We start from the raw sequence: 18518 nt of genomic DNA on the forward strand, positions 1-18518 counted from the left end.
ACGTTGTCAAGCTGCCTTGTGTCAACCGTCGAGACCTTCAAATTCCTGGGAATTACAGTCTCTCGGGACCTGAAGTGGGCGGCCACCATCAACTCCGTCCTCAAAAAGGCCCAGCAAAGGATGTACTTCCTGCGGCTTCTGAGAAAGCACGGCCTGCCACAGTAGCTGCTGAGGCAGTTCTACACAGTGGTCATCGAATCAGTATCTGTGTTCTTCCATCACAGCCTGGTTTAGTGCTGCTACAAAAAAGGACAAACTCCGACTGCAACGGACAATCAAAACTGCTGAAAGGATTGTCGGTATCCCCCGACCCACCCTTGAGCACTTTCACACTGCCAGAACTAAGACAAGAGCGTGCAAAATCCTCTCGGACCCTCCACATCCCGGTCACCAGCTCTTCCAGCTCCTTCCCTCAGGTAGGCACCACCGATTAATGCAAACTAGAACTAGCAGACATTCGAACAGCTTCTTCCCTCTTGCAATCAACTTCTTAAACACCCAACCTACAATTCCATTACAAAATGCTGGCAATTTTCTGACTTGAGTTCGTTGTCACATTTCTGTGGGGCCAATTATATATTACTCATGGACTCACTGTAGTAGTCTCGCCACGCTGTACTATTTGCATATCTGTTGTTGACAAATACTGGCCACTCATGCCAGAGTAGCATCTGCTCCATTTGCACACTCATTGAGGAGTATCTGCAACATTTGCACAATCAACATTGTCTCAGATTATCGCACAATGGTCATTGCACCGGACTATTGCAATATTAGTCATTCAAACTGCTCTAAGTGCTAGAGGACTCTGCATCTTTTGCACAATTGTCAAAAAAAATAAAAATAATAATAATAATAATGTACCAGCATTACCAGACAACTAGCAACACTTTATTGCTCAGTGGGTGTTTTTGTTGTCAATGTCTTTATGTCTCAAAAGTGTTCTCTATCAATTGACTGTCTGTTGTCGTACTAGAGCGGCTCCAACTACCGGAGAAAAATTCCTTGTGTGTTTTTTTGGACATACTTGGCAAATAAGGATGATTCTGAGATGCAATACGGAGGCCACCAAACCGGACCCTCTTTATGCTTCGGCTGCGCCTATAAATTCTGTCCACAAAAGTTATGAACAGAATCGGTGACAAAGGGCAGCCTTGGCGGAGTCCAACCCTCACCGGAAACGAGTCCGGCTTACTGCCAGATATGCGGACCAAACTCTGACTCCGGTCGTACAGGGACCGAACAGCCCGTATCAGGGGGTTTGGTACCCCATACTCCCAAAGCACCTCCCACAGGACCCCCCCGAGGGACACGGTCAAACGCCTTCTCCAAGTCCACAAAACACATGTAGACTGATTGGGCAAACTCCCATGCACCCTCGAGGACCCTGCCAAGGGTGTAGAGCTGGTCCACTATTTCACGGCCAGGACGAAAACCACACTGCTCCTCCTGAATCTGAGATTCGACTTCCCGACGGACCCTCCTCTCCAGCACCCTTGAAAAGACCTTACCAGGGAGGTTGAGGAGTGGAACACACCCTCCGGTGAACACACCCACCACCACCCCAGTCTGCCAATCCAGAGGCACTGTCCCTGATGTCCGCGATGTTGCAGAGGCGTGTTAACCAGGACAGCCCTCCAACATCCAGAGCCTTGAGGAACTCCGGGCGAATCTCATCCACCCCTGGGGCCTTGCCAGGAGCTTTTAACCACCTCGGTGACCTCAACCCCAGAGATAGGAGAATCCGCCTCAAAGAACCCAGACTCTGCTCCCTCATGGGAAGGCGTGTCGGTGGAATTGAGGAGGTCTTCGAAGTGTTCTCCCCACCGGCTCACAATGTCCCGAGTCGAGGTCAGCAGCGCCCCATCCCCACTATTAACAGTGTTGATGGTGCACTGCTTCACCCTCCTAAGACGCTGGATGATGGGCCACAATTTCCTTGAAGCCGTCCAGAAGTCTTTCTCCATGGCCTCACCGAACTCCTCCCATGCCCGAGTGTTTGCTTCAGCGACCACCAAAGCTGCATTCCGCTTGGCCAGCCAGTACCCATCAGCTGCCTGAGGAGTTCCACAGTCCTAAAAGGCCCGATAGGACTCCTTCTTCAGCTTGACGGCATCCCTCACCATTGGTGTCCGCCAACGGGTTCGGGGATTGCCGCCACGACAGGTACCAACCACAACTCCGGTCGACCGCCTCAGCAATGGAGGCACGGAACATGGTCCACTCGGACTCGATGTCCCCCGCCCCCCCTGGAACAAGAGCAGTTCTGTTGGAGGTGGGAGTTGAAAGTCCTTCTGACAGGGGATTCCGCCAGACGTTCCCAACAGACCCTCACAATACGTTTGGGCCTGCAACGTCTTACCGGTATCTTCCCCCACCATCGGAGCCAACTCACCACCAGGTGATGATCAGTTGACAGCTCCGCCCCTCTCTTCACCCGAGTGTCCAAGACATGCGGCCGCATGTCCGATGACACGACCACAAAGTCGATCATCGAACTGCAACCTAAGGTGTCCTGGTGCCAAGTGCACGTGTGGAACCCTTATGCTTGAACATGGTGTTCGTTATGGACATATTCGTTCTTTGTTGTGTATTCAATTAAATATAGGTTGAACATGATTTGCAAATCATTGTATTCTGTTTTTATTTATGTTTAACACAACGTCCCAACTTCATTGGAATTGGGATTGTACTTCTAATCTAAATCCATTAGCTAGACATACTACAGTATCTTAACTTTTTTCCTCTATAAAGACAGCTGTCCGCAGAATTAATCCATCAGACACTAACCTTTCCATCATGGGCAAGACCAAAAAACTTTCTAAGGACATCAGGGACAAGATTGTAGACTTGCACAAGGCTGGAATGGACTACAAGGCAAGAGGCTGGGTGAGAAGGCGACAACTGTTGGTGCAATAATTAAAAAGTGGAATAAACATAAAATGACTGTCAGTCTCCCTCGGTCTGGGGCTCCTCACAAGATTTCACCTTGTAGGGTATCAATGATAATGAGAGGTTAGGCATCAGCCCCGAACTACATGGGAGGAGCTTTTTTATGATCTCAAGGCATCTGGTACCACAGTCACCAAGAAAAACATTGGTAACACACTATGCCTTAATGGATTTAAATCCTGCAGTACCTGTAAAGTCCCCCTGCTCAAGAAGGCACATGTACTGGCCTGTCCGAAGGTTTCCAATGAACACTAGAATGATTGGGAGAAGGTGATGTGATAATTATATTACCGCAGGCAAGGTGCAAATCTTCCGCCATTTGTATTTTATCGGTATGATCCTTCTACACATATATATTCACTGTAAGCTATCAAGATTTTACATTCTTTGCGGTATGTCTTTGTCACGGAGGGGACTCTACAGAGGGAGACGCGAGGACTGGCTGGAATTAAAAGTCATGCCTTCACGAAAAAGCCTTCATGAAAATATGAGAAAGAATTAAAGAACCTGGGAAGGCATTCTGCATCTTGTGTCATCAGGATGTGAAGTATGGATATGGAGGAAGAACGCACATGATCGATCACGTTAACGGAAAGAAGCATGCACAGCTGGTTAAAACGAAGCAGTCAAATTATAGCTTACCAGGTATTTTGCTATCACATTTCTATGAATTTGCTACGTACTTTCAAACATATTTTTTTTGGGAATGATGCAAGTTTTTCGCACCTGGGTTTGCCATTCCTCCTTGCAGATCCTCTCCAGTTCTGTCAGGTTGGAAGGTGAACGTTGGTGGACAGCCATTTTCAGGTCTCTCCAGAGATCCTCAATTGGGTTTAAGGGAGTTCCTTTGACCTCATGATTCTCATTTGCTCTGACATGCACTGTGAGGTGTAACGTCTTATATAGACAGGTGTGTGGCTTTCCTAATAAAGTCCAATCAGGATCATCAAATGCAGCTGGACTCCAATGAAAGTGTAGAACCATCTCAAGGATGATCAGATGAAATGGACAGCACCTGAGTTGCACCCCCGCGAATTGTTCCTCGGATTTTACTTTTTCCATTTCACAGCCCTGAGATCTGAACATGTCAAGAGGAAGGTATTTTCTCTAATAACTGAAGAAGTTCTGTGGTGGTTTGTTTTCCTCTATTCTTTTTCCCAAAGTAGACCAAAAGATCCTCAAAAGCTAGACATCATGCCAAGATCTAAAGAAATTCAGGAACACATGTGAGAGTAATTGAGATCTGTCAGTGTGGAAAAGGTTATAAAGCCATTTCAAAAGCTTTGGGCCTCCAGCAAACCACAGTGAGAGCCATTATCCACAAATGGCAAAAACATACAACAGTGGTGAACCTTCCCAGGAGTGGCCGGCTGACTCCACCAAAAGAGACTAGGCAAAAATGGCCTGCATGGCAGAGTTCCAAGACGAAAACCACTGCTGAACAAAAAGAACATTAAGGCTCGCTTAATTTGCCAGGAGACATATTGATGATCCCCAAGACTTTTGGGAAAGTACTATGTGGTCCGAAGAGAAAAATTTTTTAACTTTTTGGACGGTGTCTGTCATCTGGTGAAAACGTAACACCACATTTCAGAAAAATAACATTATACCAACAGTAAGATATGGTCGGGGTAGTGTGATGGTCTGGGGCTGTTTTGCTGCTTCAGGAACTGGAAGACTTGCTGTGATAAATGGAACCATGAATTCTGGTGTCTGCCAAAAAATCCTGAAGGAGAATGTCCAGCCATCTGTTCGTGACCTCAAGCTGAAACACACTTCGGTTCTGCAAAACGACAATGATCCAAAACACACCAGCAAGTCCACCTCTGAATGGCTGGAGACAAACAAAATGAAGACTTTGGAGTGGCCTCATCAAAGTCCTGACCTGAATCCTATTGAGATGCTGTGGCATCACCTTAAGGCAGTTAATGCTTGAAAACCTTCTAATGTGGCAGAATTACAACAATTCAGCAAAATGAGTGTGCCAAATTTCCTCCACAGCTCTGTAAGAGCTGTGATTGCAGCTTGATTGCAGTTGTTGCTGCTACGGGTGCCCCAACCAGTTATTAGGTTTAGGGGACATTCACTTTTTTCACACAGGGCCAACTGAAATAGGTTAAACTACATTGCGGCAAAAAAGTATTTAGTCAGCCACCAATTGTGCAAGTTCATCCACTTAAAAAGATGAGGGAGGGCTGTAATTTTCATCATAGGTATATCTCACCTATGAGAGACAAATGAGAACAAAAATCCAGAAAATCACATTGTCTGATTTTTAAAGAATTTATTCACTAATTATGGTGGACAATAAGTATTTGGTCAATCAAAGTTCAACTCAATATTTGTTGTATACCGTTTGTTGGCAATGACAGAGATCAAATGTTTTCTGTAAGTCTTACAAGGTTTTCCCACACTTTTGCTGGTATTTTGGCCCATTCCTCCATGCAGATCTCTTCTAGAGCAGTGATGTTTTGGGGCTGTCGCTGGGAAACACAGGCTTTCAACTCCCTCCAAAGATTTTCTACGGGGTTAAGATCTTCAGACTGGCTAGGCCACTCCAGGACCTTGAAATGCTTCTTACAAAGCCACTCCTTCGTTGCCCGGGCGGTGTGTTTGGGATCATTGTAATGCTGAAAGACCCAGCCACGTTTCATCTTCAATGCCCTTGCTGATGGAAGGAGGTTTTCAGATTTTTTAATAGAGAAAAACTGAAATATCAAACAGCCATAAGTATTCAGACCCTTTGTTCAGTATTTAGTAGAAGAACCCTTTTGAGCCAATACAGCCATGAGTCTTTTTGCAAATGATGCAACATGTTTTTCACACCTGGATTTGGGGATCATCTGCCATTCCTCCTTGCAGATCCTCTCTAGTTCTGTCAGGTTGGATGGTGAACGTTGGTGGACAGCCATTTTCAGGTCGCTCCAGAGATGCTCAATTGGGTTTAAGTCAGGGCTCTGGCTGGGCCATTTAAGGACAGTCACGGAGTTGTTCTGAAGCCACTCCTTTGATATTTTCGCTGTGTGCTTAGGGTCATTGTCTTGTTGGAAGGTGAACCGTCGGCACAGTCTGAGGTGCTGAGCACTCTGGAGAAGGTTTTCGTCCAGGATATCCCTGTACTTGGCCGCATTCATCTTTCCTTCAATTGCAACCATTTGTCCTGTCCCTGCAGCTGAAAAACACCCCTACAGCATGATGCTGCCACCACCATGCTTCACTGTTGGGACTGTATTGGGCAGGTGATGAGAGGTGCCTGGTTTTCTCCACACATACCGCTTAGAATTTAGGCCAAAAAGTTCTATCTTGGTCTCATCAGACCAGATAATCTACTTCTCAGCATCTTGGAGTCCTTCAGGTGTTTTTTTTAGCGAACTCCATGCGGGCTTTCATGTACCTTGCACTGACGAGAGGCTTCCATTGGGCCACTCTGCCATAAAGCCCCGACTGGGGGAGGGCTGCAGTGATGGTTTACTTTCTAGAACTTTCTCCCATCTCCCGTCTGCATCTCTGGAGCTCAGCCACAGTGATCTTTGGGTTGTTCTTTACCTCTCTCACAAGGCTCTTCTCCCCCAATTGCTCAGTTTGGCCAGACGGCCAGCTCTAGAAACGGATCTGATCGTCCCAAACGTCTTCCATTTAAGGATTATGGAGGCCACTGTGCTCTTAGGGACCTGAAATGCAGCTGAATTGTTTTTCGTAACCTTGGCCAGATCTCTGCCTTGCCACAATTCTGTCTCTGAGCTCTTCAGGCAGTTCCTTTGACCTCATGATTCTCATTTGCTCTGACATGCGCTGTGAGCTGTAAGGTCTTATATAGACAGGTGTGTGGCTTTCCTAATCAAGTCCAATCAGTATACTCAAACACAACTGGACTCCAATGAAGGTTTAGAACCATCTCAAGGATGAATAGAAGAAATGGACAGCACCAGAGTTAAATATATGAGTGTCACAGCAAAGGGTCTGAGTACTTATGGCTGTGTGATATTTCAGTTTTTCTTTTTTCATAAATCTGCAAAAATTTCAACAATTCCGTTTTTTTTCTGTCAATATGGGGTGCTGTGTGTACATTAATCAGGAAAAAAAAATATTTAAATGATTTTAGCAAATGGCTACAATATAACAAAGAATGAAAAATTTGAGGGGGTCTGAATAATTTCCGTATCCTCTGTGTATAAACTGACCTCAACCCGATTGAGATGCTGTGGCATGACCCCGAGAGCTTTTCACACCAGACATCCCAGGTATCTTGCTAAACTGCAACAGTTTTGGAAAGAGGAATGGTCCAACATTCATCCTGATCATTGTGCATGTCTGATCTGGAACTACAGGAAACGTTTGGTTGAGGTTATTGCTGCCAAAAGAGGGTCTTCCAGTTATTAAATCTAAGGGATCCCTTACTTTTTCCTCTGTGTCCTGTGAAAATGTATTTTCAATAAAAAACCCAACCGCGCACTACCGCCGCTCCCCGCCAAGGTAGACTGTAACTCCAGAGTCACACGCAGACTCTAAACGTATTAACACAATAGACTATCTTCAACAAGACACAGACATTTGCTTTGCCATGCCGACGCTAAGTGAATCACGTCTGCCTGTGACTTCAAAGGGGAGACCCACGGATGCTGGGTTCGCCCCCGAACGCTAAGTTAATTAACTCCCCGGCAGTCGCAGGATTGGACCCGCAGCCACCCTGCTGAGAGCTGCTAGTTGGGAGTGGGAACAGGCAACAGCGACACCCACGGGCAACGGAACGACACTACAAACAGGAGTTCATAAGACAGTCTGTGACTCGACTGGGAGTCAATCTTTTAAGAACTTTACATGAACGCCACTAGTGACTGTATCGTATTGTGAACTTGAATGTCTAACGTCAAATCTGTTGTTAACTGAACCAGATGGAATGTCTCACCCCACGCCACAAATGTCACATGAAAATAGTAATGTTCTCCACACCACAAACATTTGAAACATTTATTACAGGTATGAAAGAGGATGAGCGTGGACCAATGCAGGGTGAGGAAAATGGTATCGTTATCTTAAACCCAATAATTAATATTTTATTCCACTGGTTTTAAACCACAAAATAATCCTAGAATGGAAAAATAACACCAAAAGGCAGTCCAGCCCCTCGGTGTTCGCAAAGGTGGTAGAAAAGGAGGGGGTGGGGGTAAACCTTCCTGTTTGACCCGCTCTGGCCATAAAAGGGGCTGGAGCTGGGAGAAGTTGGAGAGGTTTTTTGGTGTCTTGGTGCAGAGGTCTTTTTGGTCACTCCAACCAGCTCGCCGACGACCGCGCCAGGCAGGACGCCCACTTCACCCGAGGTGGAAGGACACATCGGACGATCCCCGACTGCCGCTTCCTGCAAGCTCTTCGAGCCACCCATGCTTGGGGGCCCAAACTCAGTCTGAGAGAACGGAAGCGGACGTAGCGTGCCCGCTCCGAACGTCACACGAGACGTCCTGCCTCCTGCTGCTCCTGTTTTTTCATTCCTCCCTCCCGTCGAATCCACCTGTTAGCAGTGAGGACCGGGCCGGCTGAACACTCGGGAGCCTGACTCGCCTTCTTCAAACGTGTGCCAGAGACGTCAGTCCAACATTGCGGTCTACTAAAAGTACGGATTAGTGCATATTTGGGTTTATATTAACGAGACCAGGAGTCCTCAACTATATCCATTCACTACACGCCCATTCTGCTCATCTCACGTCACAAATCCCTTCCTTTGCCAATGTGTGTAGATATCTTGTTTGTTTTGTGTTTGTATGTGTTTTATCCTGTAGAAAGCCCTTTTTATTATAATTTTTTCTATAAAATTCACCACTTGCATTGATTATATGTGTGATTGGGTTTGGAACGAAACCTCTATAAAGTCTAGAACTCAAAATACCTAAAATGTAGCCACCTTCCGTTAAGAGACTGATTACAAAGGTTTGTCGTCATTTCGCCTCAAGTTAAACTTGTAAAAATATGACGTGGTGCCTCTCATATCTATCAAAGATCTTGATTTATAACCCTGTAATTTAAAATTACGATAACCCGGAAGTGAGGCAGGCGCCGCTTCCAACTCCTCGTTTTACTCTAAAATAAGCTCAAATTTGATGTCCCCCAATAAACGCTACATTGCATTACTGTAAAACTGTGAAACCAGGATATTTTTGCTCACGATTATCACACTGTCAAAAGACACAGAATATGATACAGACCAATGCCTATTTTGTAGTTCTAGAAAGTCTGAAGTTACGTTATTCATGAAAAAAAGGAGAATAAATATTAACGTATGATGACTTCACAGTTGTTTTACATGAAGATTTTAAACCACAAAGGTGTCCAGAGGATGCAAAATTGATAAAAAAAGAATGCCAGAGTAAAACTCTAGATAAAAGAAATGCTACAACCCGTTACACAGGCAAAATGATTGCCCCTCCAAAAAACCCAACAATTTTAATATAACAGTAGTACTACTAATAACACTAATGCTACTAAAAACAATAGTGTTTAGTGTATATATAAAACAAGTATGTAGGAAACAGTGAGGATCACAGCTCATCATGACTCTTGATAACTCTATCTTCCTTGTCTGCTCTTGTTGTTGCTGTGGTGAACTAATGTTTTAGCCTCACACTCATTTTTGTGCATATCTTAACGCTGCTGTGTGTTCTACAAAGTGCTTCCTTTCTCCAATTCTTTTAGGTAGGACTGTGTGCTACTTCCTCCCTGCCATTTGGGTGTGTGCGTATGTCTGGCTGCTTTGTATCGTAACACGTGCACTCCTCTTTGTCTCCTCTTTAACGCCTACAAAGTAGCCACTATTCCATTCGCCACTCCATAAGTATGCCAGCTATGAGGTAATGTAACACACTCACACATGCCTTCTTAATAATTATAATAATGTTGATAATGTTAGAACATAATTTTGCTATGCTACAGTGTCACTATTGCTATGTTCTACACACTTGGGAAGCAGGAGCTATTTCAGTAAACAAAACTGTGGCTGACGACCCTGACAAACTGCTTTTTGTTTTATATAGTGATGCTTGCACTAGAGCCTGACCGACATGAGATTTGTGGGGCCAATACTGATATTGGGGGCTAAAAAAAGAAGATGTCTGATATATTGGCCAATAACCGATACTTCTGCCACTATATGGAATAAGAACATTGATATACACAGAGTATATACTAAATTATGATAATACCGAAGATATTAGAGAAAGAAGCAGAAAACTACTTAATTAAACTAAGCAATTTTAATTAGTAACACTGTCAACATAAAAACTGCAAGCTGTTTTATTAGATTATGGTCGACATTTGAAATAACAGTTTCATATATCTTTGCTTATCAGAGATAATTACAGTGCCACCAGAAAGTATTCACACCCCTTCGCTTTTTCCACATTGTGGTGTTACAGACTTATTTTAATGCTGATTTGAGTATACCGTTTTAAAAATCTACATAAAATATCCCATAATGACCAAGTAAAAACATATTTTCAGACAATTGTGCAAATCTATTGAAAATTTAAACATAATAGGTACATAAGTATTCACACCCTTGTTGAAACACCTTTGGCAGAAATTACAGCCTCAAGTCTTCCTGGGTATGCCTCTATGACACAGGTGTCAAACTGGTGGCCCGAGGGCCAGATCCGGCCCGCCACGGCATTTTATGTGGCCCGTGAGAGTGTGCATCGACTTTGTGTTTCTTGCTAAAATACCAAAATTGCAAATTGGCTTCATGTTTAAAAATATTGAGATATTGCAAGCATTTTTTGTTACTAACCCCCCTTTTAAAATAAAATGGATTCATACTGTAGTTGAACAAACAGTTTTTACTGGCTTCTGATTTCAAAAGTAATTATCCATTAATTTGTGTATATGTAATAATATGAGGCAATCACATGGGTTTGCCATAACGGCCATCCAAGTGGAACCATAACTGGGATGTGGCCTGTGACAAAAATGAGTTTGACACCCCTGCTCTATGAGCTTGGCACACCTATTTTGGGGCATTTTCTCCCTTTCTTCTATGTAGATCCTCTCAAGGTCAATCAGGTTGGATGGGCAGCGTCGGTGGACAGCCATTTTTAGGTCATTCTAGAGATGTTTGATTGGATTCAAGTCTGGGGTCTGGCTTGGCCACTCAAGGGCTACTCCTGAAGCCACTCCTTTGTTATCTTGGCTGTGTCCTTTCAGTCATTGTCGTGTTGGAAGTTGAATCAACGGCCTCGTCTGAGCTCCAGAGCACTCTGGAGCAAGTTCTCTTGAAGAATTTCTCTATTTTGGCAGCTGCCATCTTACCCTCGATGCGCACTAGTCGCCCAGTTGATGAGCATTGATGAATTATTTTTCTGCAGGTCTGATAATCCTTAAAGTGCCTTTTGGCAAACTCCAAGTGGGTTGCCATGTGCCTTTTAGTGAGAAGTGGCTTCCGTCTGGCCACTCTTCCATAAAGGCCTGATTGGTGGAGTGCATTAGCAATGGTTGATGGATGATTCTCCTATCTCCGCAAGGGAACACTGGAGCTCTGCCTCAGTGACCATAGGGTTCTCGTTCACCTCTGACCAAGGCCCTTATTCCCCGGTTACTCAGCTTGGTCGGAAACCTCCTCCATTTCCAAATAATCAAGACCACGGTGCTTTTCACCGTGCTTTTTGTGTGTGTGTGTGTGTCACTCACTTTCACGTTTACACGCACGCACAAAGGCATGCACACAGTTGCTGTCATAGACAACTATCGGCAGTGTACTGAATAGGCTTTACACGATCAGGATTTTTGGGGCCGATCAGAGAGTTTAAAAAAACGATCACCGATCCGATCACAAGATGGAGCAATGCGTCTATTTAAATGACCTGTTCATTTACTGTATATACTTGTGTACTTAATTGCTCCAAAAAAAATTATGCCAGTGAGGCATAGTGACAGAGAACAAATGAATGGTCTTCTATTAGATGGCAGGAAGTACATACAGTAATTAATGTATCCACTTTTTGTGACATTTTTGTTTGTTGGTGTGCCGTGAGATTTTTCACTTGTAAAATGTTCCTTGGCTCTATAAAGGTTGGAACCCACGCCGGCACGGGGAGAACATGCAAACTCCACACAGGCGGGGCCGGAGATTGAACCCAGGTCCTCAGAACTGTGAGGCTGACGCTCTAACCAGTCGTCCGCCGTGCTAACTTCCTGTAATTAAATTACTTTATTGTAATTAAATGACTTCACCCACACCGAAACTTTACAGCATGATTCGACAGAACGGCGGCATGTTTACGTACAACCCCAATTCCAATGAAGTTGGGACGTTGTGTTAAACACAAATAAAAACAAAATTGAACATGATTTGCAAATCATGTTCAACTTATATTTAATTGAATACAGTACAAAGACACAAAGATATTTAATGTTCAAACTGATAAACTCTGTTTTTAGCAAATAATCATTAACTTGGAATTTTATGTCTGTGGGTGGCAAAAAAGACTGAAAATCATCTTCTACGGTCCATAATATCATCAAAAGGTTCAGAGAATCTGGAGAAATCACTGCATGTAAGCAAGGCCGAAAACAAACATTGAATGCCCGTGACCTTCGATCTCACTGCTTCAAATACTGACATCAATGTGTAAAGGATATCACCACATGGGCTGAGGAACACTTCAGAAAACCAATGTCAATAAAAACAGTTCGGCGCTACATCCGTGAGTGCAACTTGAAACTCTACTATGCAAAGCAAAAGCCATTTATCAACAACACCCAGAAACACCGCCGGCTTCTCTGGCCCCGAGCTCATCTAAGATGGACTGATGCAAAGTGGTAAAGTGTTCTGTGGTCCGACGAGTCCACATTGTTTTTGGAAATTGTGGACGTAGAGTCCTCCGGGCCAAAGAGGAAAAGAACCACCTGGACTGTTATGGATGCAAAGTTCAAAAGCCAAGATCTGTGATGGTATGGGGCTGTGTTAGTGCCAATGACATGGGTAACTTACACATCTGTCAAGGCACCATTAATGCTGAAAGGTACATACAGGTTTTGGAGAAACATATGCTGCCATCCAAGCAACGTATTTTTCATGGACGCCCCTGCTTAGCAAGACAATGCCAAACCACATTCTGCACCACAACAGCGTGGCTTCATAGTAAAAGAGTGTGGGTACTAGACTGGCCTGCCTGCAGTCCAGACCTGTCTCCCATTGAACATGTGTGGCGCATTATGAAGCGTAAAATACGACAACGGATACCACGGACTCTTGAAGCTGTATGTCAAGGAATAATGGGAAAGAATTCCACCTACAAAGGTTCAACAATTAGTGTCATCAGTTCCCAAACGTTTATTGAATTTAGGTGGTAAACATGACCCAGTCCCAGCTTTTTTGGAACGTTTTGCAGCCATAAAATTCTAATTTAATGATTATTTGCTAAAAACAATAAAGTTAATCAGTTTGAACATTAAATATCTTGTCTTTGTAGTGTATTCAATTAAATATAGGTTGAACATGATTTGCAAATCATTGTATTCTGTTTTTATGTTTAACACAATGTCCCAACTTCATTGGAATTGGAGTTGTACAACCGTTAGCGCTAGCACTAGCTTGCTAGGATACATAACGTTTTTGTTGCCTGCTTGCGAGCCGTATCGTATTAAAAGTATGTGAACATACCTCAAGCAAGCATTAAACGAACGTCCTCTCCTGTCCTGAGCACCGGTGACCACCAACACACGTTTTTCCCCATTTTACCCTTATAATACAGTCGGCGCGATCCATTCCTGTTGTCGTCGTCACGGTAACGAGTGTATCCCATTTGAGTTGACAAGCTAAAGCCCAATGATCGTAAAAAACAGGATGTGGCGGTATCTGAATACAAGATTTTATTGAAGTAGTCTGACATAGTGCAATCGGGAAAGAGCAAATTTGTCTTGTAGTCGATCCGGGCAACACGTAATGCCCGCCGACGTTTTTGTTTTTTTTAATCACTTTATTGGCCGTCAGATATTTACATTACTACGTCAAAAGACACTCGACAAGGCTAAAAGTAAACTAGCTTTTGGATTCAAATATAGTGAGAACAATGGCGACGCGGACTCAATGTCTTTTGCGGAACGTCATTGAGCGGATCGGCGAATTATGACATTAAAGCCGATCAGCATAAAATGCTAATTATTGGCCGATACTTATTTGGCCGATAAAATCGGTGTAAAGTCTAATCCTGAGAATGGTGTGCTTGTTTACATTTAGAAACGTACTGTATTGTGTTGGCATGTCAAGTCTGCACTAAGTTTAATGCGGCTTCAACTACAATAATATATAGGTTATTGCTTCATGTTGATGACATCATTCTGTAACTTGTGTGGCGTACTTAACCAAGTAATGGGTACGGTTAAGCTAATGCTTTTTTTTTTTCTTTTTTTTTTTTTTACTGTGGATAAGTGATATTCCTGCCACTTGACAGCTGCTGAAAGTAACTAAAAAGTTACTTTTATCTAACTTAGTGACTTTTGAAATCAAGTAATCAGTAAAGTAACAAAGTTACTTTTTCAAAGTAACTGTGGCAACACTGTATACAGATACGAAGGATTAAGACACTACTTCCAGTACTACCCCGCCTCTCGCCCGTAGTTAGCTGGGATAGGCTCCAGCATACCCGCGACCCAAGTGAGGATAGGTGGAGTAGAAAATGGATGGATGGATGGATGGATGGACAGTACAGTGTTGCCTCACCGCTTCAGTGCTTTGCGGGTTTTTCCAAAATATTCATTAAAAAAAATTACAAAAATAAAATTTAAAAGAATACAGCCATATCGGCAGCCATATTGCGGAAAGACGCTTTGTTTTATGTTGATGCGGGCGAGAGAAGGTTTCCCTGCATACCAAACAAAGAGATGAGTTGACTGAGGCTTTGTACATGCCTAGACATGTCTGTACTGTACGGGCACTCATACAAGGCGCGTGATTTGTTCCCGGCGCGACATCGACCAATGAGAGCACGAGTGGATTCATCCCGTGAGCTGATTGGCTGCGCATCATCGCAGCCTCACCCAGCATCTTCCCTTGTTGTGTCTCGCCACTCTCGTCCACGCTGTTGTGTTTGCAATAACTTTTTTTGTTTAAGCGATAATTTTTTTGGTTAGTTAAGCAAGCCCTTACAATGCCGCCGAAGCGCTGTTCCCCTGTGAAAGCTTCCTCCGGGACGCCCAAGAGGAAGAAGAGGAAGAAGAAGATAATGACCATCAGCGAAAAAGTGAAACTTTTAGATTTGATCAAAGAGGGTAGAAGAAGAGGGTATGCATCTGTGGCATGCCATTATGGCGTGAATTAATCTACAGTGCGGTACATAAAGAAAGAGGAAGCAAATATCCGCAAAACTGCTTCAATAACCTTCAATAAGGAAGCGAAAGGTATGGTAACTCCGTGTAGTAAGAGAATTGTGAAAATGGAAGCTGCATTGGGATTGTGGATTGCTGATTGCGGGGAAAAGACAGTGAGGAATTAATTACTCTATAAGGTTTTATAATTTCATAATTATATAATTAAAGATTTAAGTAAATACATCTTACAAATAATTATTTGTCTCAAATATGTAAAGTATAAATACTGTTTACATATTTTAAACATTCTTGTACCCACATACACATCCACGACCAACCAGTGGTGGGGAGAGACACTGCCTGTGGACATTAAAATTACATGGAAGGAATCCCACGTTGATAAAACCAACCTTCAGGAATGTATACTGTGATGCCTGTGTGATTGTGTTTTTACAGGTTGCCTTCCGAATTAGTTTTTCTTCTGAATCTGCCATTGTGTTTGATATCAACCTGTAAAAACTGATTGTGCCAAGAACATTAGTTTAGTGCTTATGCGAGAGTTGTAACAATTATGTTTCTTTCCTAAGCGTGGGAGAGTACACTGTGGGAGTAATTGAGATTAATATATGATTTTTAAACCCATTCTTATGGGCCAAATTGTAGACTAAATCCAAGTTGATGGATGTGGTCTCCACTTACCCCATCTCTTCGACATGCCCCCTGGGTCTCTTCTGGTCTCTTGGCTTTCTCCTCAACTTCATGCTGAAAGTTACCTAAATTTTACAAATATAAAAATAGACGTGGTGCCCTATACAAGACAATGATATTTTGAGATAGTAACGTTAAATGTAAGTCGAACTAAACCGGAAGTGAATACAGGCGTCCGCTTTCTGGCGTATTCTTTTCCAAAATTAATTACGCTTTTATCCTCCAAAACCAATATAGGCTACAACTTCAACACATTCTGCACAACGCATACACTCCATACACAAACTTATGCAGTTGAAGGATAGATAGTTGATTCTAAAACGATGCAATAGTGACAGCCTTAGTAGGCAGCTTTTTGTTCTCAAGCAGCCCAGAATCTGAAGACAGAGGCGAGCAGGCAAAGAGCAGAGAAAGACAGACATACATTTTCATTCTTAGAGGCAGCACTTAAATTGGTGTGTAGAACTGTACATGTGGCGCATGCAGCAAACACGTTGCCAACACAAATACTCACTTTTGTCTCAAAATGTCAGTCTTCCCACTTTGTTAGAATGCAACAAGTTTCAATGTTCGAAGTTGACAATGTTAGATTGCATTAAAAAAACACATTCTCTAATCTTTTTTTAAATTTTATTTTAATATTCTAGCAGCAGTTGGCGCTCATGTTGACGCAGTTCTCGTTTCATAGGAACTCCACCACCTTCAAGTCGTTTGAGGACAAAGTGGGCAACCTGAAGGTGAGCAATGTCGTGGGGTCCACCAACATCCCATGCTGGTTCACCAGCATAGCCATGGTGGTCTACCAGTAACAGCAAAAAAATTCATGCCGTTTTTTATTTATTTTTTGTCCTTAGCAGGGCAGTCGTTAAGTGGTCGAGTTCCCACCCAACAACTTTTAGGACAATCACCACAGTCTAGTTGTGATCAATTCAGTGTCCTGACAAAGAATTTTGAGGTGGGACTTGACCTCTTTTGACAAAATGAGCGTATTGATCTTCTCCACTTGTAACGCCGTTAAGGCATCTATCCATTTTGAGACCTGTTTGGGGGTGAAGAAATGCCTCTTTAGGGCTCACAAAATGGTGTCTATGTAGACACAAGGCTGAAAATATTCAAATAACAAAAAATAACAATAACAAAAAAAGTTTGCATTCTCCAAAAACCTTCTGGGGTGTTCACAGCTAATCTTGACATGCTACGTCCTTTCATGTGCAGGTGGTGGGCCCCCAAGGGGATGAGAGCCATGGCGATTCCATCACCCCCACTCAGGAGAACCCACCATTCTGAACAACTCCATTGTCACCGCCTCACTTTGCAGCGACGCTGCTGAAGGCCTCCGCCAAAACTACAACTGTTTCGCCCCTCTCGTCTGCTCCATTGCCATCCAGCCAACGGCCTTTGACCTTTCCTTGCTTCTCTCCACTTCCTGTTAATTCCTGTCAGTGTGAACGCATGCTCGCATCGGAATGCAAGACACTTGCGGGTTGTGCTTAGGCTGGTTGGTGCGTGTCTCCTCTCAGATGTATCCCAGCCACAGAGCTCTTCGGAGAATACTTTTATATGATAAACACTTTTTCACTGCTTTGCATCATGTTTTACAAGCTCTCTGCATGCAGGAAAGGAAGATTAAAACAAACACGTGTCAACGTGACTTGTCGACATCGACGCTTCCTTCTGGGCTCATTTCACACTTTTGCTTCAATGTTTGTCCATGTTTGATAAATGCACGGAGCGTTAGCTGCTAGCCTAAGTCGTGGTCGGGTGGCCATTTTGCATTGATGTATTGCTAATTGAAAGTCTCAAAAAGAAACACAAACACACTCTGTTCCACACTAATTGCTATGTATGTGCACGTGAATAATGAAAGAAGCTGCTCAAAGTTTTCTCCAAACAACACTGTGACTTAAGTTGTTACACATGCCTTCAGTTCATTGGCAACATAAAACACTTCAAATGTGCAAAGCGGCCATAAACATTAAAATCCCACAAAATGTCAAACCAACATTAAATTGCACTTGTAAGATCTTCAGTATCGCACATTTTGTTTCCTTGGTTGAAATTGACATATGTATTCAATCTGTGACGCTGCATTTCTTGTCCATGAGTTTTGTCAGAGCGATGCTTTATCTCCACACTCTTGAGGGGAAAGAAGTGCAAAAGGCACACGTTAGCTGTGCGTGTTGTCAATAGTGCAATCTTAGCTTTATTCTGGACTTGGATGAAGACAATTATTGTTGTGACATTGGATCACATGGGAAAGATTATGGTGAATGACTTTTGTTTTTGTTTTGAATGAGTTATAAATAAAGCATTCCTTTAAATGAATACATGGCTTGTCTAATACACATCTACACAAAATCATTTCAACATGCAATATAAAGGCGTTCCAGAATGTTTTTCAAAATTACAATGCTTGCTTGTTCAAGTTTTTCAACATTTAATGAACATATCAATTGTTATTTTGTATGTGATGCATTTATATGTTTAGAATGTTCACCTATGAAAATGTAGCTATTTTATATAGTTGAATCAGAGTCAGAATCATCTTTATTTGTCAAGTATGTCCA

At 43.1% G+C, this 18518-nt stretch overlaps 1 protein-coding gene across 6 annotated transcripts in view; it reads left to right on the plus strand.

The window, feature by feature from the left end:
- Window positions 1-18276, plus strand: part of LOC133411620 (tumor protein D54-like) — a 132505-nt gene extending 114229 nt beyond the window's left edge. For 2 of the 6 annotated variants that reach the window (XM_061694195.1, XM_061694222.1), the window contains 3 exons: window positions 9747-9791; window positions 16640-16688; window positions 17167-18276. In XM_061694195.1, the coding sequence (XP_061550179.1) occupies window positions 9747-9791; window positions 16640-16688; window positions 17167-17238 (166 nt within the window). In that variant the 3' untranslated portion in view covers window positions 17239-18276. Of the gene's footprint in view, window positions 1-9746; window positions 9792-12003; window positions 12129-16639; window positions 16689-17166 lie in introns of all 6 variants that reach the window. The other 4 variants (XM_061694234.1, XM_061694212.1, XR_009769685.1 and 1 more) reach the window with 3 other exon arrangements.
- The last annotated feature ends 242 nt before the right edge of the window (window positions 18277-18518 follow it).

The sequence above is a fragment of the Phycodurus eques genome, chromosome 1 (genome assembly GCF_024500275.1).
Source record: "Phycodurus eques isolate BA_2022a chromosome 1, UOR_Pequ_1.1, whole genome shotgun sequence".
Classification (NCBI taxonomy): Eukaryota; Metazoa; Chordata; class Actinopteri; order Syngnathiformes; family Syngnathidae; genus Phycodurus; species Phycodurus eques.